The sequence below is a fragment of the Acipenser ruthenus genome, chromosome 7 (assembly GCF_902713425.1).
Source record: "Acipenser ruthenus chromosome 7, fAciRut3.2 maternal haplotype, whole genome shotgun sequence".
Classification (NCBI taxonomy): domain Eukaryota; kingdom Metazoa; phylum Chordata; class Actinopteri; order Acipenseriformes; family Acipenseridae; genus Acipenser; species Acipenser ruthenus.
In genome coordinates, this window is record NC_081195.1 from 20,439,106 (window position 1) to 20,461,358 (window position 22,253).

Sequence of the window (22,253 nt, forward strand, 5' to 3'; positions counted from 1 at the left end):
ATAGAGGGGCACAGAGTAAGAGATTTAGCTCGCGGAGCCCCCGCCCCTTGTGACAGAAAGCAGGAAAAATGAACTTAAAATGATCATAATTGCACATGTGATCCTACCTGCTGTGGGATTCAGTACACACAGAGGGGGGAAGTGTCAATAGACAAAGTTGTTTCTGCTAATATACCCTGGTAGTTACATTGAGGTGAAACAACTTCCAATGTTCCTTAGATCCTTGTCTTTTGTGGCATATTAAGAATTCTTCTTGCTTTTAATGAAATATTCTGTAGGCGTACGGTCCGAAAGACACTAAAATGTCTATCAGAGGGTCCTGACATCATAGAACGATGGTGAAAAGAACATCAGAGCTTGAAAAATTGCCAGAAATATTGCTCTTCTACCAGAAATCTTTCTCAGTATTTTATGATAGGCATATCGGGATATTAGGAATTTTTTAATAGCAATGCATTCTAGCAATTATTGCCTTGAGTAAACTGGCATCTGTACTGGATAATGTCCGTGACCCTGGTCTCTAGCAAGGTCTGTGCCAAAGCTGTGTAGCTATTCAGGAGTTTCATGGTCTTTTATATTAATTTATGGAGTGTACACGTTCTACTTACCACCTGGTCACTTCTCAGCTATAAATAATCCTTTGTGTGGCTAATGGAAAGACATTGTATAAAAGGGGCACCTGGGAGTTTAATTCTGCAAATCGAATCCAAGGTGAGTAACGATCTATTGTTTCAGTGAAAGATTATCCCCATGTTATAGCCACGCTTTCATCTTGATTATTTTGTGTTGCAGATGTTTTCCTTCTGGATAGCAGCAGTTTTCCTGTTCGGCACAGTTTACAGTAAGTCAATTATTATAAAATTAACTTTTACTCTAGCTGCTGTATCACCATGAAACCCAAGGTGTGTTGTGCCTGTTGACACATCTGTGATGTTACAAAAGTGTTTTTAAGGGAAGGAAAAGGTTCTGTAAGTTTCTGCTTACATGTGATGGTCAAAAATGAACTATTTACATGGGAAGCACTATTAGAAGTAATGAACTAATTCCACGTTTTCATTTATTTTTCATGTGTACTGAATCCTACGTGTGCAATTTTAATATTAATCACATCTCGTAATAATAAACAACATACCGGTACTGAAGTTCACATTAAAAAATGAATGCAAAGCAAGAAAAATGTACTTAAAATGAGCAAAATTCCACAAGTGGTCCTACACAGATAAAAGGATGTGGCAATAGACATTTCATTTCTTCAAATATACCCTGTGCTGTATCGTAAATATATTTTGATTTGGCCTAAGAATGGTATTAAATATTTGGGTATCACTATCTACAATTACTTTAAGAAAATGGTTTCTTTAAACTTCCAGACAATTTTAGCAAAAATCAAAATCAAGCTTGACAATTGGACTAAATTACATTTTTCCTTATGGGAGAGAACAGACGTTAAGATGGCAATTTTTCCTATAATAGCATATCCACTTTCTATTATCCCCCTCAAAAATGCCCCTTCAATACTTTAAGCAAATTAATAGAATGTTCTCCCAATTCATTTGGGGAAATAAAAAAGCAAGAATCAGACTAAGAGTGTGCTATTTCAGAGTAATGATAACGGGGGACTGAAAGTATCAAACATTTATTGGTACTGCCTGGCATTTCAATCAATATTTTGTATTGATTGATTTACATATCTTTTAATGTCAGATCCTCCTGTAGGATAATTGGAAAAGGATATGGTTGCTCCTTATGAAATAATAAATATGCTACATCTAGTTGTCTCCATAAAGATGGTCTCCTAAATCATTTTCATCACATCTAAAATTAATAAAATTGCTACAATAACTAATAGTAGAAAACAATTATATGGTTCTTCACTAGTTTGGGGAAGCCCGAAACTACAATTTCAATGGTAATCCTTTATCAATGAACATTGGGAAAAATAAAGGAATCAGAGATAACTCACCTATTTGGAAAAAATAATAGTATGTCATTTAGATCCTTACTGGATGGTGATTCCAGATTGTATACTCAAATTAGAAACTCGCTTATCAATTATTATGGTCCCAGATTACAATGCCCAGTAATGTCACCGCTAGAAATATGGCTAAAGGATTTAAAAAATATACAGAACTATGTATTGAATATGTATTCATTTATTAGAGATCACTTACAAACAAACAAATTATAGAGATAAACAGGAGGTGACTTTAAAAAATAAATTGTTTAACTATTTTTAGAAATAAAGTAGCTACCCTGAATGCCAGATACAGAACAATCCAGTGTAAGAATTCATGGGTCATATTACACCATTTCAATGTAAATTAACACATAATGATAAATGCTGGAGATGCCTTTCTGAATCTGGGTCATTTGAACACATGATGTGGAATTGTAAAAAAATAGGACAATGTTGGACAGATGTGTTCTTCCATAGCTCTAATATAGTTGATTTTTCCATATCCCAAACTTTGGAATTAGCTATTCTGGGAAACACAAATATTACTGATTGGACAAAACTACAAAACAAATATTGATTTTAACATTGTTGCTTATGGCAAAAATAACTATAATGTTTTTTTTTTTTTTTTATGGAAATAAAAACATAAGAACATAAGAAAGTTTACAAACGAGAGGAGGCCATTCAGCCCATCTTGCTCATTTGGTTGTTAGTAGCTTATTGATCCCAGAATCTCATCAAGCAGCTTCTTGAAGGATCCCAGGGTGTCAGCTTCAACAACATTACTGGGGAGTTGGTTCCAGACCCTCACAATTCTCTGTATAAAAAAGTGCCTCCTATTTTCTGTTCTGAATGCCCCTTTATCTAATCTCCATTTGTGACCCCTGGTCCTTGTTTCTTTTTTCAGGTCAAAAAAGTCACCTGGGTCGACATTGTCTATACCTTTTAGGATTTTGAATGTTTGAATCAGATCGCCGTGTAGTCTTCTTTGTTCAAGACTGAATAGATTCAATTCTTTTAGCCTGTCTGCATACAACATACCTTTTAAACCCGGGATAATTCTGGTTGCTCTTCTTTGCATTCTTTCTTGTAACAAGGTGACCAGATCTGAACACAATATTCTAGGTGAGGTCTTACTAATGCATTGTAAAGTTTTAACATTACTTCCCTTGATTTAAATTCAACACTTCTCACAATATATCCGAGCATCTTGTTGGCCTTCTTTATAGCTTCCCCACATTGTCTAGATGAAGACATTTCTGAGTCAACATAAACTCCTAGGTCTTTTTCATAGTTCCCTTCTTCAATTTCATTATCTCCCATATGATATTTATAATGCACATTTTTTATTGCCTGCATGCAATACTTTTCTCTATTAAATGTCATTTGCCATGTGTCTGCCCAGTTCTGAATGCTGTCTAGATAATTTTGAATGACCTTTGCTGCTGCAACAGTGTTTGCCACTCCTCCAATTTTTGTGTCGTCTGCAAATTTAACGAGTTTGCTTACTATACCAGAATCTAAATCATTAATGTAGATTAGGAATATCAGAGGACCTAATACTGATCCCTGTGGTACACCACTGGTTATCTCGCTCCATTTTGAGGTTTCTCCTCTAATAAGTACTTTCTGTTTTCTACATGTTAACCACTCCCTAATCCATGTGCATGCATTTCCTTGAATCCCTACTGCGTTCAGTTTGAGAATTAATCTTTTATGCGGGACTTTGTCAAAAGCTTTGCAATTATCCATTGACAATGTTGCATCCTCAAAAAAGTCAAGCAGGTTATTTATTATTATTATTTGTTTATTTAGCAGACGCCTTTATCTAAGGCGACTTACAGAGACTAGGGTGTGTGAACTATGCATCAGCTGCAGAGTCACTTACAATTATGTCTCACCCGAAAGACGGAGCACAAGGTGGTTAAGTGATTAGACACAATCTCCCTTTCCTAAAACCATGCCGACTGTCTCCCAGGATATTGTTACCATATAGGTAATTTTCCATTTTAGATCTTATTATAGTTTCCAGAAGTTTACATATAATAGAAGTCAGGCTTATTGGTCTGTAGTTACCTGGTTCGGTTTTGTCTCCCTTTTTGTGGATCGGTATTACGTTTGCAATTTTCCAGTCTGTCGGTACAACCCCTGTGTTAAGAGACTGTTGCATGATCTTGGTTATCGGTTTGTAAATAACTTCTTTCATTTCTTTGAGTACTATTGGGAGGATCTCATCCTGCCCAGGGGATTTGTTTATTTTAAGAGCTCCTGGTCCCTTTAACACTTCTGCCTCTGTTATGCTAAAGTTATTTAAAATTGGATAGGAACAGGTCGACATGTGGGGCATGTTGTCCGTGTCCTCCTTTGTGAAAAGTAATCATTTAATATATTTGCTATTTTTTTTTCTTCATCTATGATTTTGCCATTTGTGTCTCTTAGACATTTAACCTCCTCTTTGAATGTTCTCTTGCTGTTATAATATTGGAAAAACATTTTGGAATTGGTTTTAGCCCCCTTAGCAATATTGATTTCTATCTCTCTCTCTTGACCTTTCTAACTTCCTTTTTGACTTGTGTTTGCAGTTCCAAGTACTCTTTCTGTGTACTTTGTTTTTGGTCCCTTTTAAACGCTCTGAAAAGTACCTTTTTTCGCTGAATATTTTTTTTAATTGATCTTTTAAACCATTTTGGCCATTTTGTTTTAGATTTAGATTTGTCTACTTTTGGGATCCACCACATTCTGCTCTATGGAAGAACTTGGTACTTGATATAATATCTTTAGAAAGAATACATCTTTCTATGGAGTTTAAAAAAAGACACTTATATACAACTTTGGCAAAAAACTTTTGATTATTTTAATAATCTAGAAATACATTGGAACCAGGGATTGCTTAAAAATAATATCCAGGATTATGTATGAAATATAAATAATTTATTGATTAGAGGAGTAGTTTTATATTTACTAATGTATATGATGAATATTGAATATAATATTATATTATGTCTAATATGTATTTGTGACAGGGTCTTCCTCGTGTCACGCGTGTGGGTAGCCGCTGTTCAAGCATACAGAGAGACAGAGGTGGTGGTGTTGAAAACGCCGGCACAGGCGCGCAGGTTTTATTCACAAACAAACAAACAGAAAACGAAAGTAAAATAAATGTGGTCATGTGACGTTACCAGCGATGGTAACGCACAGAGGACTAGTACAACATTCTGTACAAAAAGTGCAAAATAAAACACACTCCCACAAACTATAAATCAAAGGTGCCGTGAAAACGGCAGGCCTTGCAGCAGCCCTGAACCATCTCCCGCGGATGTTTTTAACCTGACGGACACTCGATCAAGACCCGCCCACCTGCTGATTGAGGTCCAGCCCAGCCAATCACCTGCTGCCCTTCCCCTCAACCAAGCCTAGCAGGCAGCAAGTCTCAATCGAGCGTCCGCCTGTAAACAATAATTCAATTAAACAAATCAGCTCCCAAAATGACACAAAATAAACCCATTCCACATACAAATTATATAACCAGCACTAAATACACACGTGCAGGGCACTCGCCCTGCTACAGTATTGTTAACATGTAACATTTTGATTACTTACTATTTGTGGATTGTGGATTCTTCAAGTATATGTTTACAATACTGTTAATAATATTATGTGTTTTGTCTTGTGTTTTTTGAAAAATTTAAATTATATGACAATATATATATATATATATATATATATCACCCTGTGCTAGACCTATTAAAGGCAAAGCAACTCCCATAGTAAGCATTTCATTTTTGGTTGTCGCTTGTAAGCAAAATTCCCAGTTTATAGGCCCTTGTCATTTTGTGGTATGCTGAGAAAATCTTATTGCTTTTTAAAAAATTCATTCTATGCAGTAGGCGTACAGTTCCAAAGACAGAGGGCGCTGCCATCTTAGAATTATGAGGGGGAGAAGGATCTCACACATAGTGAAAATGACAGTGGCATTGCTCTTGTGTCAAAACGTCTCTAACTTAATATCATAATAAGGAAATGTTAATAATAAACAATGAAGCTACTTATTCCTTCCAGCTGCTCAGGTCTGTTATGACAGGCTGGGGTGCTTCGTAGACACCATGCCATGGGCTGGGACTCTACAGAGGCCTCTTGGCAAACTGCCTTGGCCTCCAGAAAGAATCAAGACCACCTTTGTTCTCTTCACCAAGCAAAACCCCAACACCTTCCAGGTAAAGCAAAGGAGTGTGGGCCTTCAGTCTGTTACATTGGTGTCAGCTTTAAAGATCTTATGGTAACAGAAATAACTAGCAGTGTTAGTTTAGAGTTTAAACTCTAGCCAAATAGTAAAAGTGCAGAATTTTGTGAAAAACGTTAAAAAAAATGTATATAAAAAAGCATGCATAGAAGTGTACAATGTAAGCCACTTTATTTCATATATTTAATATTATATCACAATGTTTTTCATATGCAATTAAATTTTGCATGCATAGAGTCTTTTACACAAATACATTGTTTAATGAAAATGATGAAGTGTTTCTCGTGATGGAGGGTTTCTCATGGTGGCTTTTCTTATTGATTATAGACATCCCTACTATGTTAACATATAAACATGTTCAATACCTTTTAAACATTTAGGAAATGAAATGTAAACTTAGTGCACATCCCTATTAACCAAGATCAGCCTTAAAGAGCAGCTTGGTAAGGATCTGAAATATCACACTCGTCTTAACGAATGTATTCTTCTGTTTTAGTCATCACATCCTGGAGACTTTTTAAAAAGTTAAGCACCCCTGTGACCTCTATAGAGCTCATAAACATTTCAGCTGGTACACCAGAGTGTAACCATTAACCTGCCCCCCTGCAACACTCTACCACCAGTGGATGTAAGGAATTACAATTCTAGTTTTTAAAGGTCCTGCTGAATGGTGATCTTGCATTATTTATTTTTTTTACATTTTTCTAAACGCGTCATCATTTCTAGTATCTTGATGCAGTGTAAACCACTGGACTGAAAACCCAGGTAAAAAATTAAATTATACTGAAGAAAAATATAAAGATGACTATAAATAGCAAATCAGGGTTACCTTTTCAATGAAAATGTGTTTGATAGTTTGATCAGCAATAAACAAACTAGTTTTAAACATGGGCTAGAATTACTAAAATTGCTGCAGTGCAAAACAGTAGCAAAGCTTGAATCTCTCCATGAATTAGAATATTTATGTGTCTTCCTTCATTTCAAAGACGGCACAACTTGATCCTTTTCTCCACTTAGCTTCGAAAAAAAATAAAAAAAGTAACTCAATAAAACAAACATAAAAACGCATATTTAGAACTGTGTGTTAATCAGAATCCCTATCTGTACATGGAAACTTTAACCACTGTCTCTTTAAAATAAGGTTAGGATGATGCCAAAACACTTTCCTGGTTTCTCTCCCCTTGATTCTTCGTTGTCATCAAGCAGCACTTCATTTTTATCATTGTCCAGAGTCCCTGATAACAGTACTACTAATCTACTGCAAACATAACTGATGTACTTAGATTTTTAATAAAATAACTTAATTGCTCAATTAAATTCATATTAATCTAACAGATTAAGACAAAATGGCATTTTTTTCCTCTGTCATTTGTCCAGGAAATCTCAGCACTAAATCCATCATCCATTTTGGCATCAAACTACAAAGGAAACAAAACCACACGCTTTATTGTCCATGGTTTTGTTGACCAAGGGGATGAAAACTGGCTCAAGGACATGTGCACGGTAGGACACACACTGATCATTGCTTTTTAAAGCTGGGATAGGCATATTCATCAAGAGTACGTAAAGGTCAGTTTAAGATCAGTTCTATCTGAATTTGGTATATGAAAGGTGAGGGACAATGGGACTGGCTTCAGTCAGAACAATGGCACTGGCTACAGTCAGAACAATAGCACTGGCTACAGTCAGAACAATGGCACTGGCTACAGTCACTGAGGCTGTGCAAGCAAACATTTGGAAACGTGACCTTAGTTTTCTGAATTCTTGTAAAAAATAGAACAGTATTAATAAACTGTTTTGTATATCAGACCATTCTTTTCTGTTTTCTACTGTTTTTAAAATGCTTATTTGGCAGGCTAAATCCTAACTGTTTAACTGACTTCCTTCACTCCACAGCTGATGATGCAAACAGAAGATGTGAACTGTATCTGTGTTGACTGGCAAGGAGGGTCGAAAACCGGCTACCTTCAGAGTTCCCATAACATCAGAGTCGTCGCGGCAGAAATTGTCTACTTGATCAAATACTTACGGGTGAATACAGAGGGTGGCTAGCTGTCGTTAGCAAAATATTCACAAGTTTGCAAAGATGCACTTGCAGCCCATGAATTACTTATTCTTGTTCACAGATCAATAAAAAGTAATTCAGTAAAACCGATTATTCGCTTCTGTTACTAATGTTTGTTAAAAATTACTTGTTTGTTTATCAAACAGAGCAACTACAACCAGGCACCTGCTGATTTCCATGTTATTGGCCATAGTTTAGGGGCCCACTGTGCGGGAGAGGTCGGCAGGAAAATCAAAGGTCTTGGAAGAATAACAGGTACAGTAAGTCTATGAGAAGCCATGTTTTTCTGAGCTCTTGTATATGTACAACCAGTGGTTACCATTCACAAAGATAAACGCAGTAGTAACATAGTTTAAAAAGACAACAATCTATAGTACAACTGGAGCAATCATTTTGTAGGAGAGCAATCTAAAAGTTATACCAATGTACTTGCGCTAAACCAAAAAGGGGTAGGTATAAAGAAAGAGCACAATTATCAAAAACACACTTATAAAAGTTTTCCACAGTACATTTGCACAGATATTTAGCAGTTTTACCATGGTTTGTATATGCTTTACTATTCTTCTCTAGGCTTTACAATGCTTACCTATGCTTTGCCTTGCTTCACTGTGTGTTATTATACTTTGGTATACTTTTACTATGGGAAACGTCTAATTATTTGCAAACAGATACAGATAGCGAAATAACAATAATGGTATTAATTATAGAAACTAAACAAAATGCATGAAGTGCATGAATCAGTAAACCATGTGCTTGAACCCTGGTATTGAGTAAGATGATTGTCCCAATATTATTTCATAAACGTTTAGTAGCAGCGTTCAGTATTTACCCACTTGTTGTGTGACACATGGGAAACAATGCTGTTAAATCCTAATTGCGCACACATGTAAATAACACATTGGAAGAAAGGTGATTTCTAATGTGTGTATTATACAGTTAAGAGTTCTACTTGCTGGTTTAGGTGTTTTCTCATGTAGATCCTCAGATGAGCCATTGCAGTTTTCAATACTATAAACGGGCTTCCATTTAACCTGCTTAGCTAAGATATCTCTCATGTTTTTGTAAAATGTGAATTATTAATAATCACTGTTCAGGTTGATTGGGGGCTAGGTGGCTGTGAATGTAAAGGGCCAACATTTTGACATCTGAATGTATTTGTGGGTCCTTGTTAGTGATGATTTAACCCCTGATTCACTATAGCTTGGTTACAGACAGTTAGTTATAGAGAACTTCAATAAGCTACCATTAAGTGGTTTGCCTGTGTCGTAAAGCAGTGTCTGTGTCTTCTTACTGAAGTAGCATTTCTCCTTCGAACCCGTATTTAAGTGTTAAATACTGAGCCTATTCTGGGACTGTAGGGGTTATAATTATATGTTAACCAACTTTTAAATTATTTATAAACCCACAGGCCTAGACCCTGCAGAGGCTTATTTTCAGAACGCAGCGCCTTTAGTCCGATTGGATGCCAGTGATGCAGTTTTTGTTGATGTCATCCATACCGATTCAGCACCCATGGTCCCTAATCTTGGTAAGGGGTGTAGTTTTTTTAGTCTTTCTCAACACGGTTGTATATCCCTTAAAATCTCCTTATTTTTCCATTAATTTGCCCCTAAAAATAAAACTCTCCCCTTAGTTTAAACTGGGGAAACCTTAAACATGTGTTTCTACAGACTGGTAATCCCTTAATTTCAGTTTAGAATAAAATAGAGAAAAGCAGATATTACCATTTAGTTATCTACACTCTGCGAAATGAGGAGTTGTAAACCCACTGTTTTGAGGAGGATGCATTAGTCAGACCCCCCGATTTAAACTGCATAAACTACGAGTAAGGTATGGAAGTAAGAGATTCAAATCACTTAATAACCCACTTAAACACCCCCTGAACCTGTAGTTAATGGTGGCATAGAGGAATAAACACCCCTTAAAATGTGCACAAAAAGGGGAAAAACCAATAAGGAGAAAATGAAGGGATCTGGTTTGAAAGTGACACCTTGTGAAACATTAGCTGCTAACACGTCTTACTGCATTGTAGGATTGGGAATGTCCCAAGCTGTCGGCCACCTTGACTTCTATCCAAATGGAGGAGAACAGATGCCAGGATGTGAGAAGAATATTGTTTCACAAATTGTAGATTTGGATGGCATATGGGAAGGTCAGTGTGTGTTTATTTATTTTTTATCCAAGCTGTATTTTTCAGAATCAGAATCTTAAGTGAGTTTTCTCAAGCGATAGTGCCTGTGGATATAGGCTGTACCGTCTGGTAGATGACTGTGATGGGAGTCCCAAGCCTTCATTGAGAGGGCACTATCGCTGTTAGAATTTTCTTTTACTTAAAAATGATATTTGAAACCTGTACAGTGCAGCCGCTTTATAAGGTGGACCTTTTTATTTTTGCAGTGAGGCACACAAAACAGGGTTTAAAATATACTGACAGGTTGGATCTGGTCATCCAAATTGTACGTTTCCTTGTGATACGTACCTGAGTACCCCTCAAATGTATTTTAAAAACAACAATTTGAACAACTGCTCAATTCATTGTGTACCTTAAGGGGTTAAGGTCCAAAATTATCAAAATTATTGTGGTACAGTTTTTTTCTTTTTTTGGTAGAGAACAGCTGTTTGATTGAAAAAAGAAAATAAAGATAACTCACACGCCATCCTGTTCTATCAAAGCAAGCATAGGTATCAAAGCAAGCATGTCCGACTCCAGGACAGACTGGTACTGTACAGTTTTATGTTTGTTTTGGCAGGTGTGCCGTGAAATAATCACACCTGTTACACATTAAAGGCATTTACATTTCATTGACTTCTGTAAGTGACACTTGCAATTCCCAGCCTAAAGTCAAGGACACAAGGGACATTTAAAAAACAAAACCACTAATGATCTTATTGAATCTTCCACACATACACTGCAGGGCTTAACTGTAGTTGCACCCACACGCACAATGTGTACCGAAGGATGGAGCTGACAGGAACATTCTAACTGCTGCTGCAACACATTTGTTTTATTATCAGACTGGGGGGAGGTGTATATGTTTAATTAAATGTGTTACACTTTGCTATATTCTATATAGCCATTCCATCAATAATATTTAAATGCTCAATAACAACTACAATATTTTTAATGTATAATTTCCACAATGTTAATCAAGTTGTTAACTACCCCTTAGAGTATCTCAATTCTAGTTTATCTTCGAGCAGCCAGTTTCAAGTAGAATGACCTATACATGTTGACAGAATTCTTGTCCATAGCATTTTTTCTTTGTAATTTATATTGTTTTGATTTAATAGGAACCCGGGATTTTGTGGCCTGCAATCACCTGAGATCTTATAAATATTACGCCGATAGCATCTTAAACCCAGGAGGCTTTGTTGGATACAAGTGTAATTCAACTGAGGATTTTGTGGTTGTAAGTTATCACCAGCACAGCAAATGATAAAGGATTTGAAAGTAATAGTTTTAAAAATCAGTGTATTCTGTGGGGAGCATATCCACAATTAAAAGAAAAGGCTCTTCTTCATAGTGACAGGGACACATTTTATTTATAATAAATCATGCATGACAAATACCAGTACATCTTAACATACAGCTTAGTTATAAAGTTAAGAAAATAATGTGTCTTGGGAGGTTCCTGAGTGGCACATCCAGTAAAGACATTCCACGTGGAGTGTAGGATGTGCCCTATAGCCTGGAGATTGCAGGTTCGAATCCAGGCTATGTCACTGTCGACCGTGACCCTAGCCTCCCGGGTAGAGAGGACTTAGGTCGGCAGGGGAATTCACGGTTCACCGTGCACTAGTGACCCCTGTGGCCGATAGGGCACTTGCGGTTCTGCAGTGGAGCCATCAGATCTGTGTTGTCCTTCGGCACTATAGGTGTGGTGGCCTCGCTGTGGATCCGCAGTGCGAAAAATGACAGATTGGCAGGAGCATATTTCGGAGGACGCGTGTTCCAGCTTCCATTTCCTGAGTCGCCAAGGGGTTGCACCAGTGAACCGGGATACAAATAATAATTAGGCATTCTAAATTGGGGGGAAAACCGAGGTAAAAGAAAAACAAACAAAAAAGAAAATAATGTGTCTTATGTAGGAAAATGTGAGCCCTTTAAAATGATAGTAATTCATATTAGGTCAATTACACTGGAATTAATTTGACAAAGCAGGTTGTATTAGACAATTAAAGAAACAGAATTTGTTAAAAAGGAACCCAGTGATATAAACTAAATCATGCTACTTTTGTGACACCCAGGGGAGGTGTTTCCCATGCCCCACTGAAGGCTGTCCTGTGATGGGTCACCACTCTATTGCATTCAAGGCACTCGCTGGCACTGAAAACATGAAGTTCTATCTGAACACAGGCGATGCCAGACCCTTCATGCGTACGTATGCTTATCAATACAACTACCTTAGAAACAATTCAATAATAAATACTAGACCCTGATATTGACACTATACAACCAACTGAAAGTTCTTTGTATCAGATGGCTTGTATCAGATGAAAATTACATCATATTAAATTAACTACAGTATGTTCCAAATATACAGGAGCACATACTATACAGGGTGATTCAGAACTGGTGCAACATTTTTGTTTTGTATTATTCAAAATTCTATTTAAATAGTGACATTGTTGATCAAACCTCTGGTTGTCAAATGGTGTGTCACAGTGTCTCGGTCATAGACATTTTTGCTGTGAATGTCATCTTGTTGCCCAAACAACTAGAAACCTCCAGCACTGGACACCGCACAGCTGCTTCTACACAAACATTTGGAAGCAGCTCAATCGAATTATTTGGCCAGTCAGTCTACATGCACTGTACTGTAACAGGGCCCTGATACACCTCGCTTTCTATAAACTAAAATCTCACGAGTTGAAATGTTTTCATAATTGACTTGTTATGATTGTTACCTCTTGATTGTGTTTTGGAAGTTGTGGATGATGGATTCTTGTTTTTACATTGTTAAGTTGCAGCTTTCCCTTTTCTCCACACAGGCTGGCACTACAAGGTTACAGTAACTATAACCGGTGACCGAGATGTGTCAGGCACTCTGAAAGTTTCCTTGTATGGGACAAAGGGAAACACAAGACAGCATGAAATCGCCAAGTGAGTGATTCCTCTACTGATTTATACCTGGGGCTATCAATTCCAAGTGTGTTATATACGAAATGGGATAACATTTGCTTAAAGGATTAAATATTGTACTTCAGTAACAAGTTCAGTCCTTACATCCTGGTGACTTTTCACCCCTGTGGTTTCAAAAAGGCTCTTGAGGGGGCTCCTGAGTGGTGCATCCAGTAAAGGTGCTCCGCGTGGAGTGTAGGATGCACCGTACAGCCTGGAGATCGCGGGTTCGAATTTAGGCTATGTCATTGCCAACCATGACCGGAAGTTCCCAGGGGGCGGTGCACGATTGGCCAAGCACCACCCGGGTAGGGAGGGCATAGGTCGGAAGGGCAATCCATGGTTCACTGCGCATCAGCGACTCCTGTGGCTGATCCTGTGGCTGATAGGGTGCCTGTGGGTCTGCAGTGGAGCCATCCAGATCTGTGTTGTCCTCCGGCACTATAGGTCTGATGGCATTGCTTTGGATCTGCAGTGCAAAAAAAGACGGCTAGGCAGGGGCACGTTTCGGAGGATGCATGTGTCAGCCTCCGTTCCCCAAGTTGCTGGGGGGTTGCAGCGGTGAACCAGAATTAATAAAAATACAACTGGCGATTCCAAATTGGGGAGAAAACTGGGGTAAAAATAATTGGCGATGACTAAATAAAAAAAAAAGGCTCTTGAATGTCCTCTCTAACTACAGATGTGTAAGGTTAATGAAGGTTAAACAAATATTGTTGTAAAGTAAGCAGTTGTGGGAAGATGTTCTTCAACTCAAGATATAGAGGAATTGATAAAGTGGGGTACATTTATGTTCTGTGTCTGGGATTAACAATTGTAACTCATGCCATGAAATTGATTGTGTTTATATATTGTTTGGAAAATAGAGTGTAAGCAGAGATCTCAAAGTTCAGCTTCACACACACACACAGTTAGGCAAAATATGTAAGATAGGCACTTGAAAGTGTGAGTGAAAAAGCTTAACTGAAATCCTCTCCTGATGACAGACCATCCCCGTACCAGACTGCTTCTCCCTGAACAATAGTAATTGACTAGGTGATACCTTGTGTGCCTAACGATAATGTTTAAGCTATATGTGTGTGACTTTTGAATACTGGAATCGATAAATAGAAACTTACTAACATAGCAATGGGTATTGTGCACACTCATTTACAGATACCACATTCGTTTTGTTACAATGGTACACCAGAGTGTAACTGTTAACCTGTCCCCCTGAACTCTGGTTTAGTTATCCCTCTCTTCCCCAGGCCCATGCTATCACTACCATTATATAACACTGGGATAATGGATTCATTGGGTGGGGGTCCTGGGTCAAGATGCCCAATTTCAATGGGCAATGGAGCTTAGAAAGTTTAGGAAACCTTGCAGTAGATTACCAGTGTGGGTCACACTTCATTTTTAGGGGCATTACAATGAAACGGTTTACTAATAATTTGCTTACATATTAATGCATGTTTCATTTTTTTGTTAATGTTTAGTTCAAGGCATTGCAACAGATGATGAACTCCACAATATAACAATATTAGTGGTTGTTCTATTTTAGCCAGTAAGTTTGAACAGCTCTGGTTTGGTTAGTAAATAGTAACCTATATATCTGATCTGATAAAAACAATGGTCATGGTGGCTATTTTGAAGCTATATACTCTTTAAATAGCCATTAACAAAACATGAACGTTTATTAAGATGTTAGTAAATCAGTTGTTAATAGCTAATACAGGTACCTGCATGGACCACAGTGAAGATAGATAGGTCCTAATATTTCTGTCTTTATTTACAGAACAAAACTCAAACCCGGAAGCACATACAGTGCCTTCATTGATACAGAGGTGGATGTTGGAGAAGTCCAAAAAGTGAAGTTCCTCTGGGATAACAGTCAAATCAACCCGCTCCTGCCAAAGTTTGGAGCACAGTTATTGGTCTTGCAGAGCGGAAAGGACAGACAGATGTATGTAGACCAGTTATAGTTTACATGAGCTGCACTGACCTTGTTGCTTTCATGTTTTAAACTTGCACCAACTGGGATTTGGGCAGCTGGTTTGTCTCAACTCTTAATTATTATTATTGGAACATTATTATTTGTTTATTTAGCAGACGCCTTTATCCAAGGCGACTTACAGAGACTAGGGTGTGTGAACTATGCATCAACTGCAGAGTCACTTACAACTACTATGAAAGACGGAGAACAAGGAGGTTAAGTGACTTGCTCAGGGTCACACAATGAGTCAGTGGCTGAGGTGGGATTTGAACCGGGGACCTCCTGGTTACAGACCCTTTTCTTTAACCACTGGACCACACAGCCTCCTTACATATTTATTCTTTTTTGACACAACACTCATTGTTGTTTAATCTGAACACAGATTAATTTATATTGGTTTAACATGGGCAGATTCTGTTAAATGATTCACTTTTACAGTATTATTAGAAAACTTTTTTTCTCCCTGGCACATGATTTTAGATGATGTAACAGATGAACACTAGAGGGTGCTGTTGACACATTTTTCACACAGTGATTTTCTCTTTGCTTTTCAGACTGCAGTTCTGTGGGAGTGGGTCGGTCGGTAAAGAGGTCCTGCAGTCCCTAGTTCCATGCTAAAATGTGTAGAGTTAATGTTGACAGCCTGGGTGTTTTAAATAAATGACAATTGAAGCATCGTTGCCCTAGTTTGTGATCTACTGTGTGTTGGATTAAGAGATGATCCTAATGACTGCCAAGACACATATCATATTAAATGGTGTACCAATTTTAGCAGATACCAACATATTGTTTTAGTGGCAAATTATCCCTCCCACCAAATCCTCTTGCTCTCAGTTTTCTTTTTAAGACAATCCACAGATTGTCCAGGTTATCACTGGATAACCTGATGCTCATTTTAAGATACTTTTAATGAAAATTTGGCTTGGTTGATTACCATGGTTTACGTTTAGAGGTACATAAAATAATTTCTGTAAATTAATCTGAGATATCTTCAAATGGATCCCAATAAGTTGTGAGTCATTTCAAGATAAATCATTTAGAGATATCTTGAAAAATTTAAAGATAACGTGAAGTTTTTAATGATATCTTGAAATGTAACTTGAGATATCTGTAAATGAGAAGTTGGCTCTCCCTAATACACTGCTGTGCACTAGAAGGTGTGGGTGCTTACTAATATAAAGACACTTTGGTTGACCTAGCCTACATTTCATAAGTCTATGGTAGGCAATCAAAGCTGAAGAGGAGCTATTGAACTCCTAGTCATGTACGCATGGTGGATAAGAGCAAAGCACCTTAAAGACATATAAAAAGAAAGTAAATTGTGAAAGGTAAGGGAGCAATATATATATATACATATATATATATATATATATATATATATATATATATATATATATAGTTATTTTGTTTAGGTCACATACAGTATGGCCTTAGGTCAGGTAACACAAGATCTTAATGATTTAAACCAGTATGCGTGCCCCCAAGATCAAATATTTTTTGAATGATAAACCCTCTCCTCGTCTTGTTACAATTTGCATCCGGTATAGACGTCTTAGATATCACTGTTGAAAGATTGAGTGGCACAATTTGAAAACATAATCAAATATAATTTAGTGTAAATGTATGTATTTCTTTTCCTTTTAGGCTTAGTGAATTGCTGCAAAAATCATTCAGTGTGTCACTTATGTATCTAATTTAAAAAGCCCACACTTGTATTCATTTGTCGGTTCAAGACATTTTCAGTTGCTCATAATGGGCTTGATTGCAGCATATTGTTTGGGAATCATTTCTGCGATTTCCCCACCCTATAATCACTGTTGTAAAACAGGCTGTTAAAAAGAATGTCATTTCCATCATAATGGTATAGATCATTTATATTCATATTCACTTGCCATATAAAATTAGCCAGACATGTATGCATCACAAAGCCAATCATAAAAATCATCTTGTTTTTCGGCTTTTGAAGCCATACGACACTATCGCATTAGACTTTGAATTAAATGCAGAAAGATGTTGCGATGTCGGCAACAGTCTTTGATAACTAGCCTAAAACAAAAAGCCTTCTAATTCTGATGTAGTACAGTGATTCACATATTTGAAATATATGGGTGACTTCTGGCAGTCTCAAAGCTTGTTGGATTAGTGCTAATCATTCTTACTGTAATGGACAATGGTGCTAACTACAGTCAGCCATAGTGCAAGAAATTTCCGTTAGAGCCATGACAGAAAAATCACGATTACTAAATATATGTGTAGTTAACACATACACATTTACTCTTGGGGAATACATGTTGTAGAGGATCTGCTTACCCAGACTTGCTTCTGTAGAATAATTTAGAATTCCTTAAAAACTGCTGAACTTACGAGGTATGTATCTAGTGTAATGAAGCAACATCCCTTCAGGTCTGTAAAGTCTTTTTCCTGCGCCCTCTGATACATGAACTATGAAATCATCCCTTTGAAACACACAACATATATGCAAGTTTAGTTTAGATGGTCTCCCAGTGCTCATGAAGGATGGCCACAGTCAGGCATGGTGCCAGTGGGCCCTGTGAGAGCTTCCCCTCACAGTTCTGCAAGTAAGAGTGAGTCAGTCCTGACCTCAACACCCCCTGAGATAATTTAGCACCAGGTTTTTCTTAAAGTGCACTGCAGAGAACTGCATGCACAATGTTGATCTCAGTGTTCTGGAGAGAGCTCAATGCACAGTGCCCATCTCAGTGTACTGTAGAGATCTCCATGCACAGAGCTCATCTCAGTGTACTGGAGAGAGTTCCATGCACAGAGCTCATCTCAGTGTACTGTAGAGAGCTCCATTCACAGCGCTCATCTCAGTGTACTGTAGAGAGCTCCATGCACAGTGCCCATCTCAGTGTACTGGAGAGAACTCCATGCACAGAGCTCATCTCAGTGTACTGTAGAGAGCTCCATGCACAGAGCTCATCTCAGTGTACTGTAGAGAGCTCCATGCACAGAGCTCATCTCAGTGTACTGTAGAGAGCTCCATGCACAGAGCTCATCTCAGTGTACTGGAGAGAGCCCCATGCACAGTGCCCATCTCAGTGTACTGGAGAGAGCTCTGGAAGAGGCCTGTGGGTCCCCTGAGATGGAATTCTTGAAAGCCTTGAAGTACTTCCCAGTCATCATGTGGTAGCGATTGCCCAAACCCAACTCTGTGGCTTACGATTTTGGGATGTACCCTGTCCAGTCGATCTTTGGGGGCTCCAATATCTCTTTCTCAGACACTGAAAATGGATAGGAAAATGTGCTCTTACCTGGCTGAGAAACTTTCAACTCCTTTTAACTATTCATTTATGTATTTATTATTAAATGGATACTATATAAATCCAGTCCAACCGTTTTGGCTAAAAAATGAAGCCATACTGAATACCACATATCAATAAAGTAAAATAAATAGAAGTTATTACACTATGACAGCAGTTTTCTGCTCATTACAGATGTTGCTAGATTTAGATGGTACTTGCTATTACAGAAGACTACATATTATCCTTAAGGCCTTTTCAAAACCATTGCAAAACCCTGAATGGGATGTTTCAAAAGAGCCATACTGTGAAGCTCAATGACTTGAGTCATACAGTATATGGCTTAAGAGCCATCCAATTGACAGCTCTGCTTGACATCATCAGCATTCTCATATTTAAACAGTAAGTACCTTCAAATAGTCATGTTTTTTTTATGCATTCAGATGCTCTTTGATTCTAGTTAACTGCCACAGATATACTTTATGTGACCTAGAAACTGTTTCTTTTTACTAGCAAAACCCTGCTGTGCACTAGATGGTGCTGGCGCTTACACATATAGACATTTAGCCGATCTAGCCTACATTACACATTTTTAATGCAGGACAGTAGAACAGTGGGGGCAGCAGTGTGGGGTAGTGGTTAGGGCTCTGGACTCTTGACCAGAGGGTTGTGGGTTCAATCCCAGGTGAGGGACACCGCTGCTATACCCTTGAGCAAGGTGCTTTACCTAGATTGCTCCAGTAAAAATCCAACTGTAATGTGATATCTTGTAACAATTGTAAGTCGCCCTGGATAAGGGTGTCTGCTAAGAAATAAATAATAATAATAACAGTGGAGCATTGAACTTGTTAAAGCACCTTAAAAAAACATGATGTTTGAGCAACTACAATAAAGCCACTCAGAATGATGGCAGCCATCCACGGTTAGGAAACAGTAAAAAATAATAATAATAATAATAATAATAAATAAATAAAAAAGAAAAACTAAGACATTCAGTTTTAAGATCCATATGGACTGATTCACATACCAAGACTGGAGGAGAGTGTTATTAACACTCCTTGCGTCCACTGTAATTCATGAACTCCCCAATAATGTTTTTTTCCATGGCGTTCCATGGCAGCTCTCATGAATAATTAATTTGCGAATAGGAAAGTAAATGTTCAAAATCAGTGTAGAATAAAGTATATAAAAATCAATAAAAACAGAAAAAAAGATTAATAAGCAAAATGAGTAGAAATATTTCTCATACAGGTACTTACCTTTCAAAGCAAATTCACACTGGTCACAGTAAAATTGTTTATAGCCCGTGTCACCTCTTGGTCAGAAAGAATTGGCTTCAGCTTGGATGAGGATGCGATTTGAAGGCAGAGTTCTGCATTCTTCAAAATCACCTTTTTATTGGCTTCACAAAAAGCATGCATACATTCCCAAACCTATAAGTGAGGAATAAAGCCTACAAGAAATTTGAGAGAAGGTTAAAAAAAATAAATGCATAAATCCAAAACACGCTAAAAACGTCAGGTAGATAGACTTTTCGGCTAGTGCCTCCTTCAATGTCCTTGAGTAAAACTGCATGTGATGGTATTATTTTCCCTGCAGGAGATAAAATCTCTGGCAATGGGAATATAGTGGGAGAGGTTGTACATAAGTGCCTATGTCACACTTTGAATCTTTCCATATACAGTAGAGTCAATTATCTAAACTAATTGGGACCGATACTAGTTCGCATAATCAATTTGTATGGATAATCAAACAGGTATTAATAACAATTACTGTACCTTTAAAATTATGAAATTAATGCAATTCAGTAAAACTTTAACACCTACAGTTAAGGTAATGAAATACTGTTATTAAACGTACCATATACCAAACTTTGTAAATCATTAAAGAATACAATTCAGTACAACTTTGATATATTACAGAACTTTAGGAATCATTAAACTTCAAAAATTCAGTAAAATGTTTCTATACTTTGATACTTGCTGTTAAGACACTGGTTTCGGTTGATTAGACAGTATGGTTGATCAAAGATCGGAAAATTGACATTCTACTGTATGAGGAAAATGGCTTATCGAATTGTGATGAAATATTATTTTTCAGAGACTAGTACTCTCAGAGCTAAACTGGATCCTTTTTATCAACTAAAAGAAAAAGCTGAAAAAGCACAGGTCCCCACGCTGCTCTTCGCCTCTTTGCCATTTATCCTGTTGAGGACACCCTCTCAAACTCCTCCTGACACTAGCAGAGAGCCTCTACATCCTGCTGGTCAGACACAAAGATGATCAACACGTCAGCGTATGCTGCCACCTTAACTGCCTGCAAAGGGTGGGCGAGGATGGGCAGACCGGTGAACAGCTGCCTCAGCCTATCTAACAAGAACTCTATGGAGAGGGAATAAAGCATTCCAGACAGGGGACAACCCTGCCTGATGCTCTCTGGACAGGAAACTGTTCACTCAGGCCACCACTGATCTTCAGTACACTGAAAACACGACAATACAGGAGCCGAATGTGGGCCTGAAAACCCGGGACTATCCCCGTGGTCTCTAGACCATGAATAAATAATCATGATCAACCCGGTCCAAGGCCTTCTCTTGGTTGAGGGAGATCAGACTACAATTTAACCCACAAAGCTTAGAAGCTGACATTATATCCCTAATAAAAAAAAATGTTATGAAATATAAACCTGCCGGGCACACAGTTTGTCTGGTCGGGGAGCACTGCCACTGTCATCACCACTCTCAGCTGACATGCAAGGGCCTTGGACAGAATTTTAAAATTGATTGAAAAGAGTGACACTGGTCTCCATTTCTTTATAGAGGTCAGATCTCCTTTTTTTGGCAGCAGGGTGATGACTGCCCGTCAACAGCTAAGGGACATCAGCTTGTTCCTCAGGCTCTCCTGCAGCACCAAGAGCAGGTTCGGCCCCAGCCCCAGCAGACCCCAGAACTCTTTATAAAACTCTGCATTAAGGCCACTGAGCCATGGTACCCGCCCGTTTTTCAGCCCTTATTGCAGGGCGGCGGTCATTTCTTGTAGTCAACGGTTGTTTAAATGCCAGTAGGCACTGCGTGTCATACCTGAGGGGATAAAGCACAGCAGTGTGACCAGGCAGTGATCGGACAGACTATTGGTGGTGAATGTACATTCTCTGCATAAATTTAAATGATGACTGGATGAGTAAAATCTGTCGAATCTGGCCAAAGAAACCTGCCCAGCGCCAACCCAGGTGTATTTCTTTGTTATACCATTCTGGTTCCTCCAGACATTAACCAACTCAAGGGAGTGGATTACCTTCAGAAATTGTGGAACTGTGGACTGGGCTCCAAATGGTTCCTATCTAGATCACTATCCACAATGCAGTTCCAATCCCCTTCAATTCTGTCTTGGCTGTTATTGGGAGATATATATTTACATAAACAAACCATGAGTTTCCCACCTTAACCTGCACCATCAACACTCTACCTTTAACCACCTCAGTTGTTTTCATAAAATCAGGTTTAAAATTATTCGAAAATAAAATTGCTACCCCTGCACTGACATTAGTGCCATGATTTCCCCTTCCACCCCTTCAGCCGCTCAGCCTCATTAGTATCATCCAAGTGCGTTTCTTGTAAAAATATTACATTTAA

At 38.0% G+C, this 22,253-nt stretch overlaps 1 protein-coding gene across 1 annotated transcript; it reads left to right on the plus strand.

The window, feature by feature from the left end:
• The first annotated feature begins 591 nt into the window (after nucleotides 1-591).
• On the plus strand, nucleotides 592-16,039 carry LOC117415988 (inactive pancreatic lipase-related protein 1-like). The gene is made up of 13 exons (XM_034921843.2): nucleotides 592-711; nucleotides 793-841; nucleotides 6,017-6,171; nucleotides 7,575-7,700; nucleotides 8,094-8,228; nucleotides 8,409-8,517; nucleotides 9,671-9,790; nucleotides 10,295-10,414; nucleotides 11,554-11,672; nucleotides 12,511-12,640; nucleotides 13,255-13,366; nucleotides 15,162-15,329; nucleotides 15,914-16,039. The coding sequence occupies exons 1-13, from the start codon at nucleotides 652-654 to the stop codon at nucleotides 15,975-15,977; spliced, it is 1,467 nt and encodes a 488-aa protein (XP_034777734.2). The 5' UTR covers nucleotides 592-651; the 3' UTR covers nucleotides 15,978-16,039.
• Nucleotides 16,040-22,253: the final 6,214 nt, after the last annotated feature.

Excerpts from the sequence above, each read along its gene's own strand:
- LOC117415988 (XM_034921843.2), top strand. The coding sequence starts at position 652 with ATGGAAAGACATTGTATAAAAGGGGCACCTGGGAGTTTAATTCTGCAA. Across the intron at positions 7,701-8,093 it reads GGCTCAAGGACATGTGCACG|CTGATGATGCAAACAGAAGA; the intron begins GTAGGACACACA and ends TTCACTCCACAG. Across the intron at positions 10,415-11,553 it reads TTTGGATGGCATATGGGAAG|GAACCCGGGATTTTGTGGCC; the intron begins GTCAGTGTGTGT and ends TTGATTTAATAG.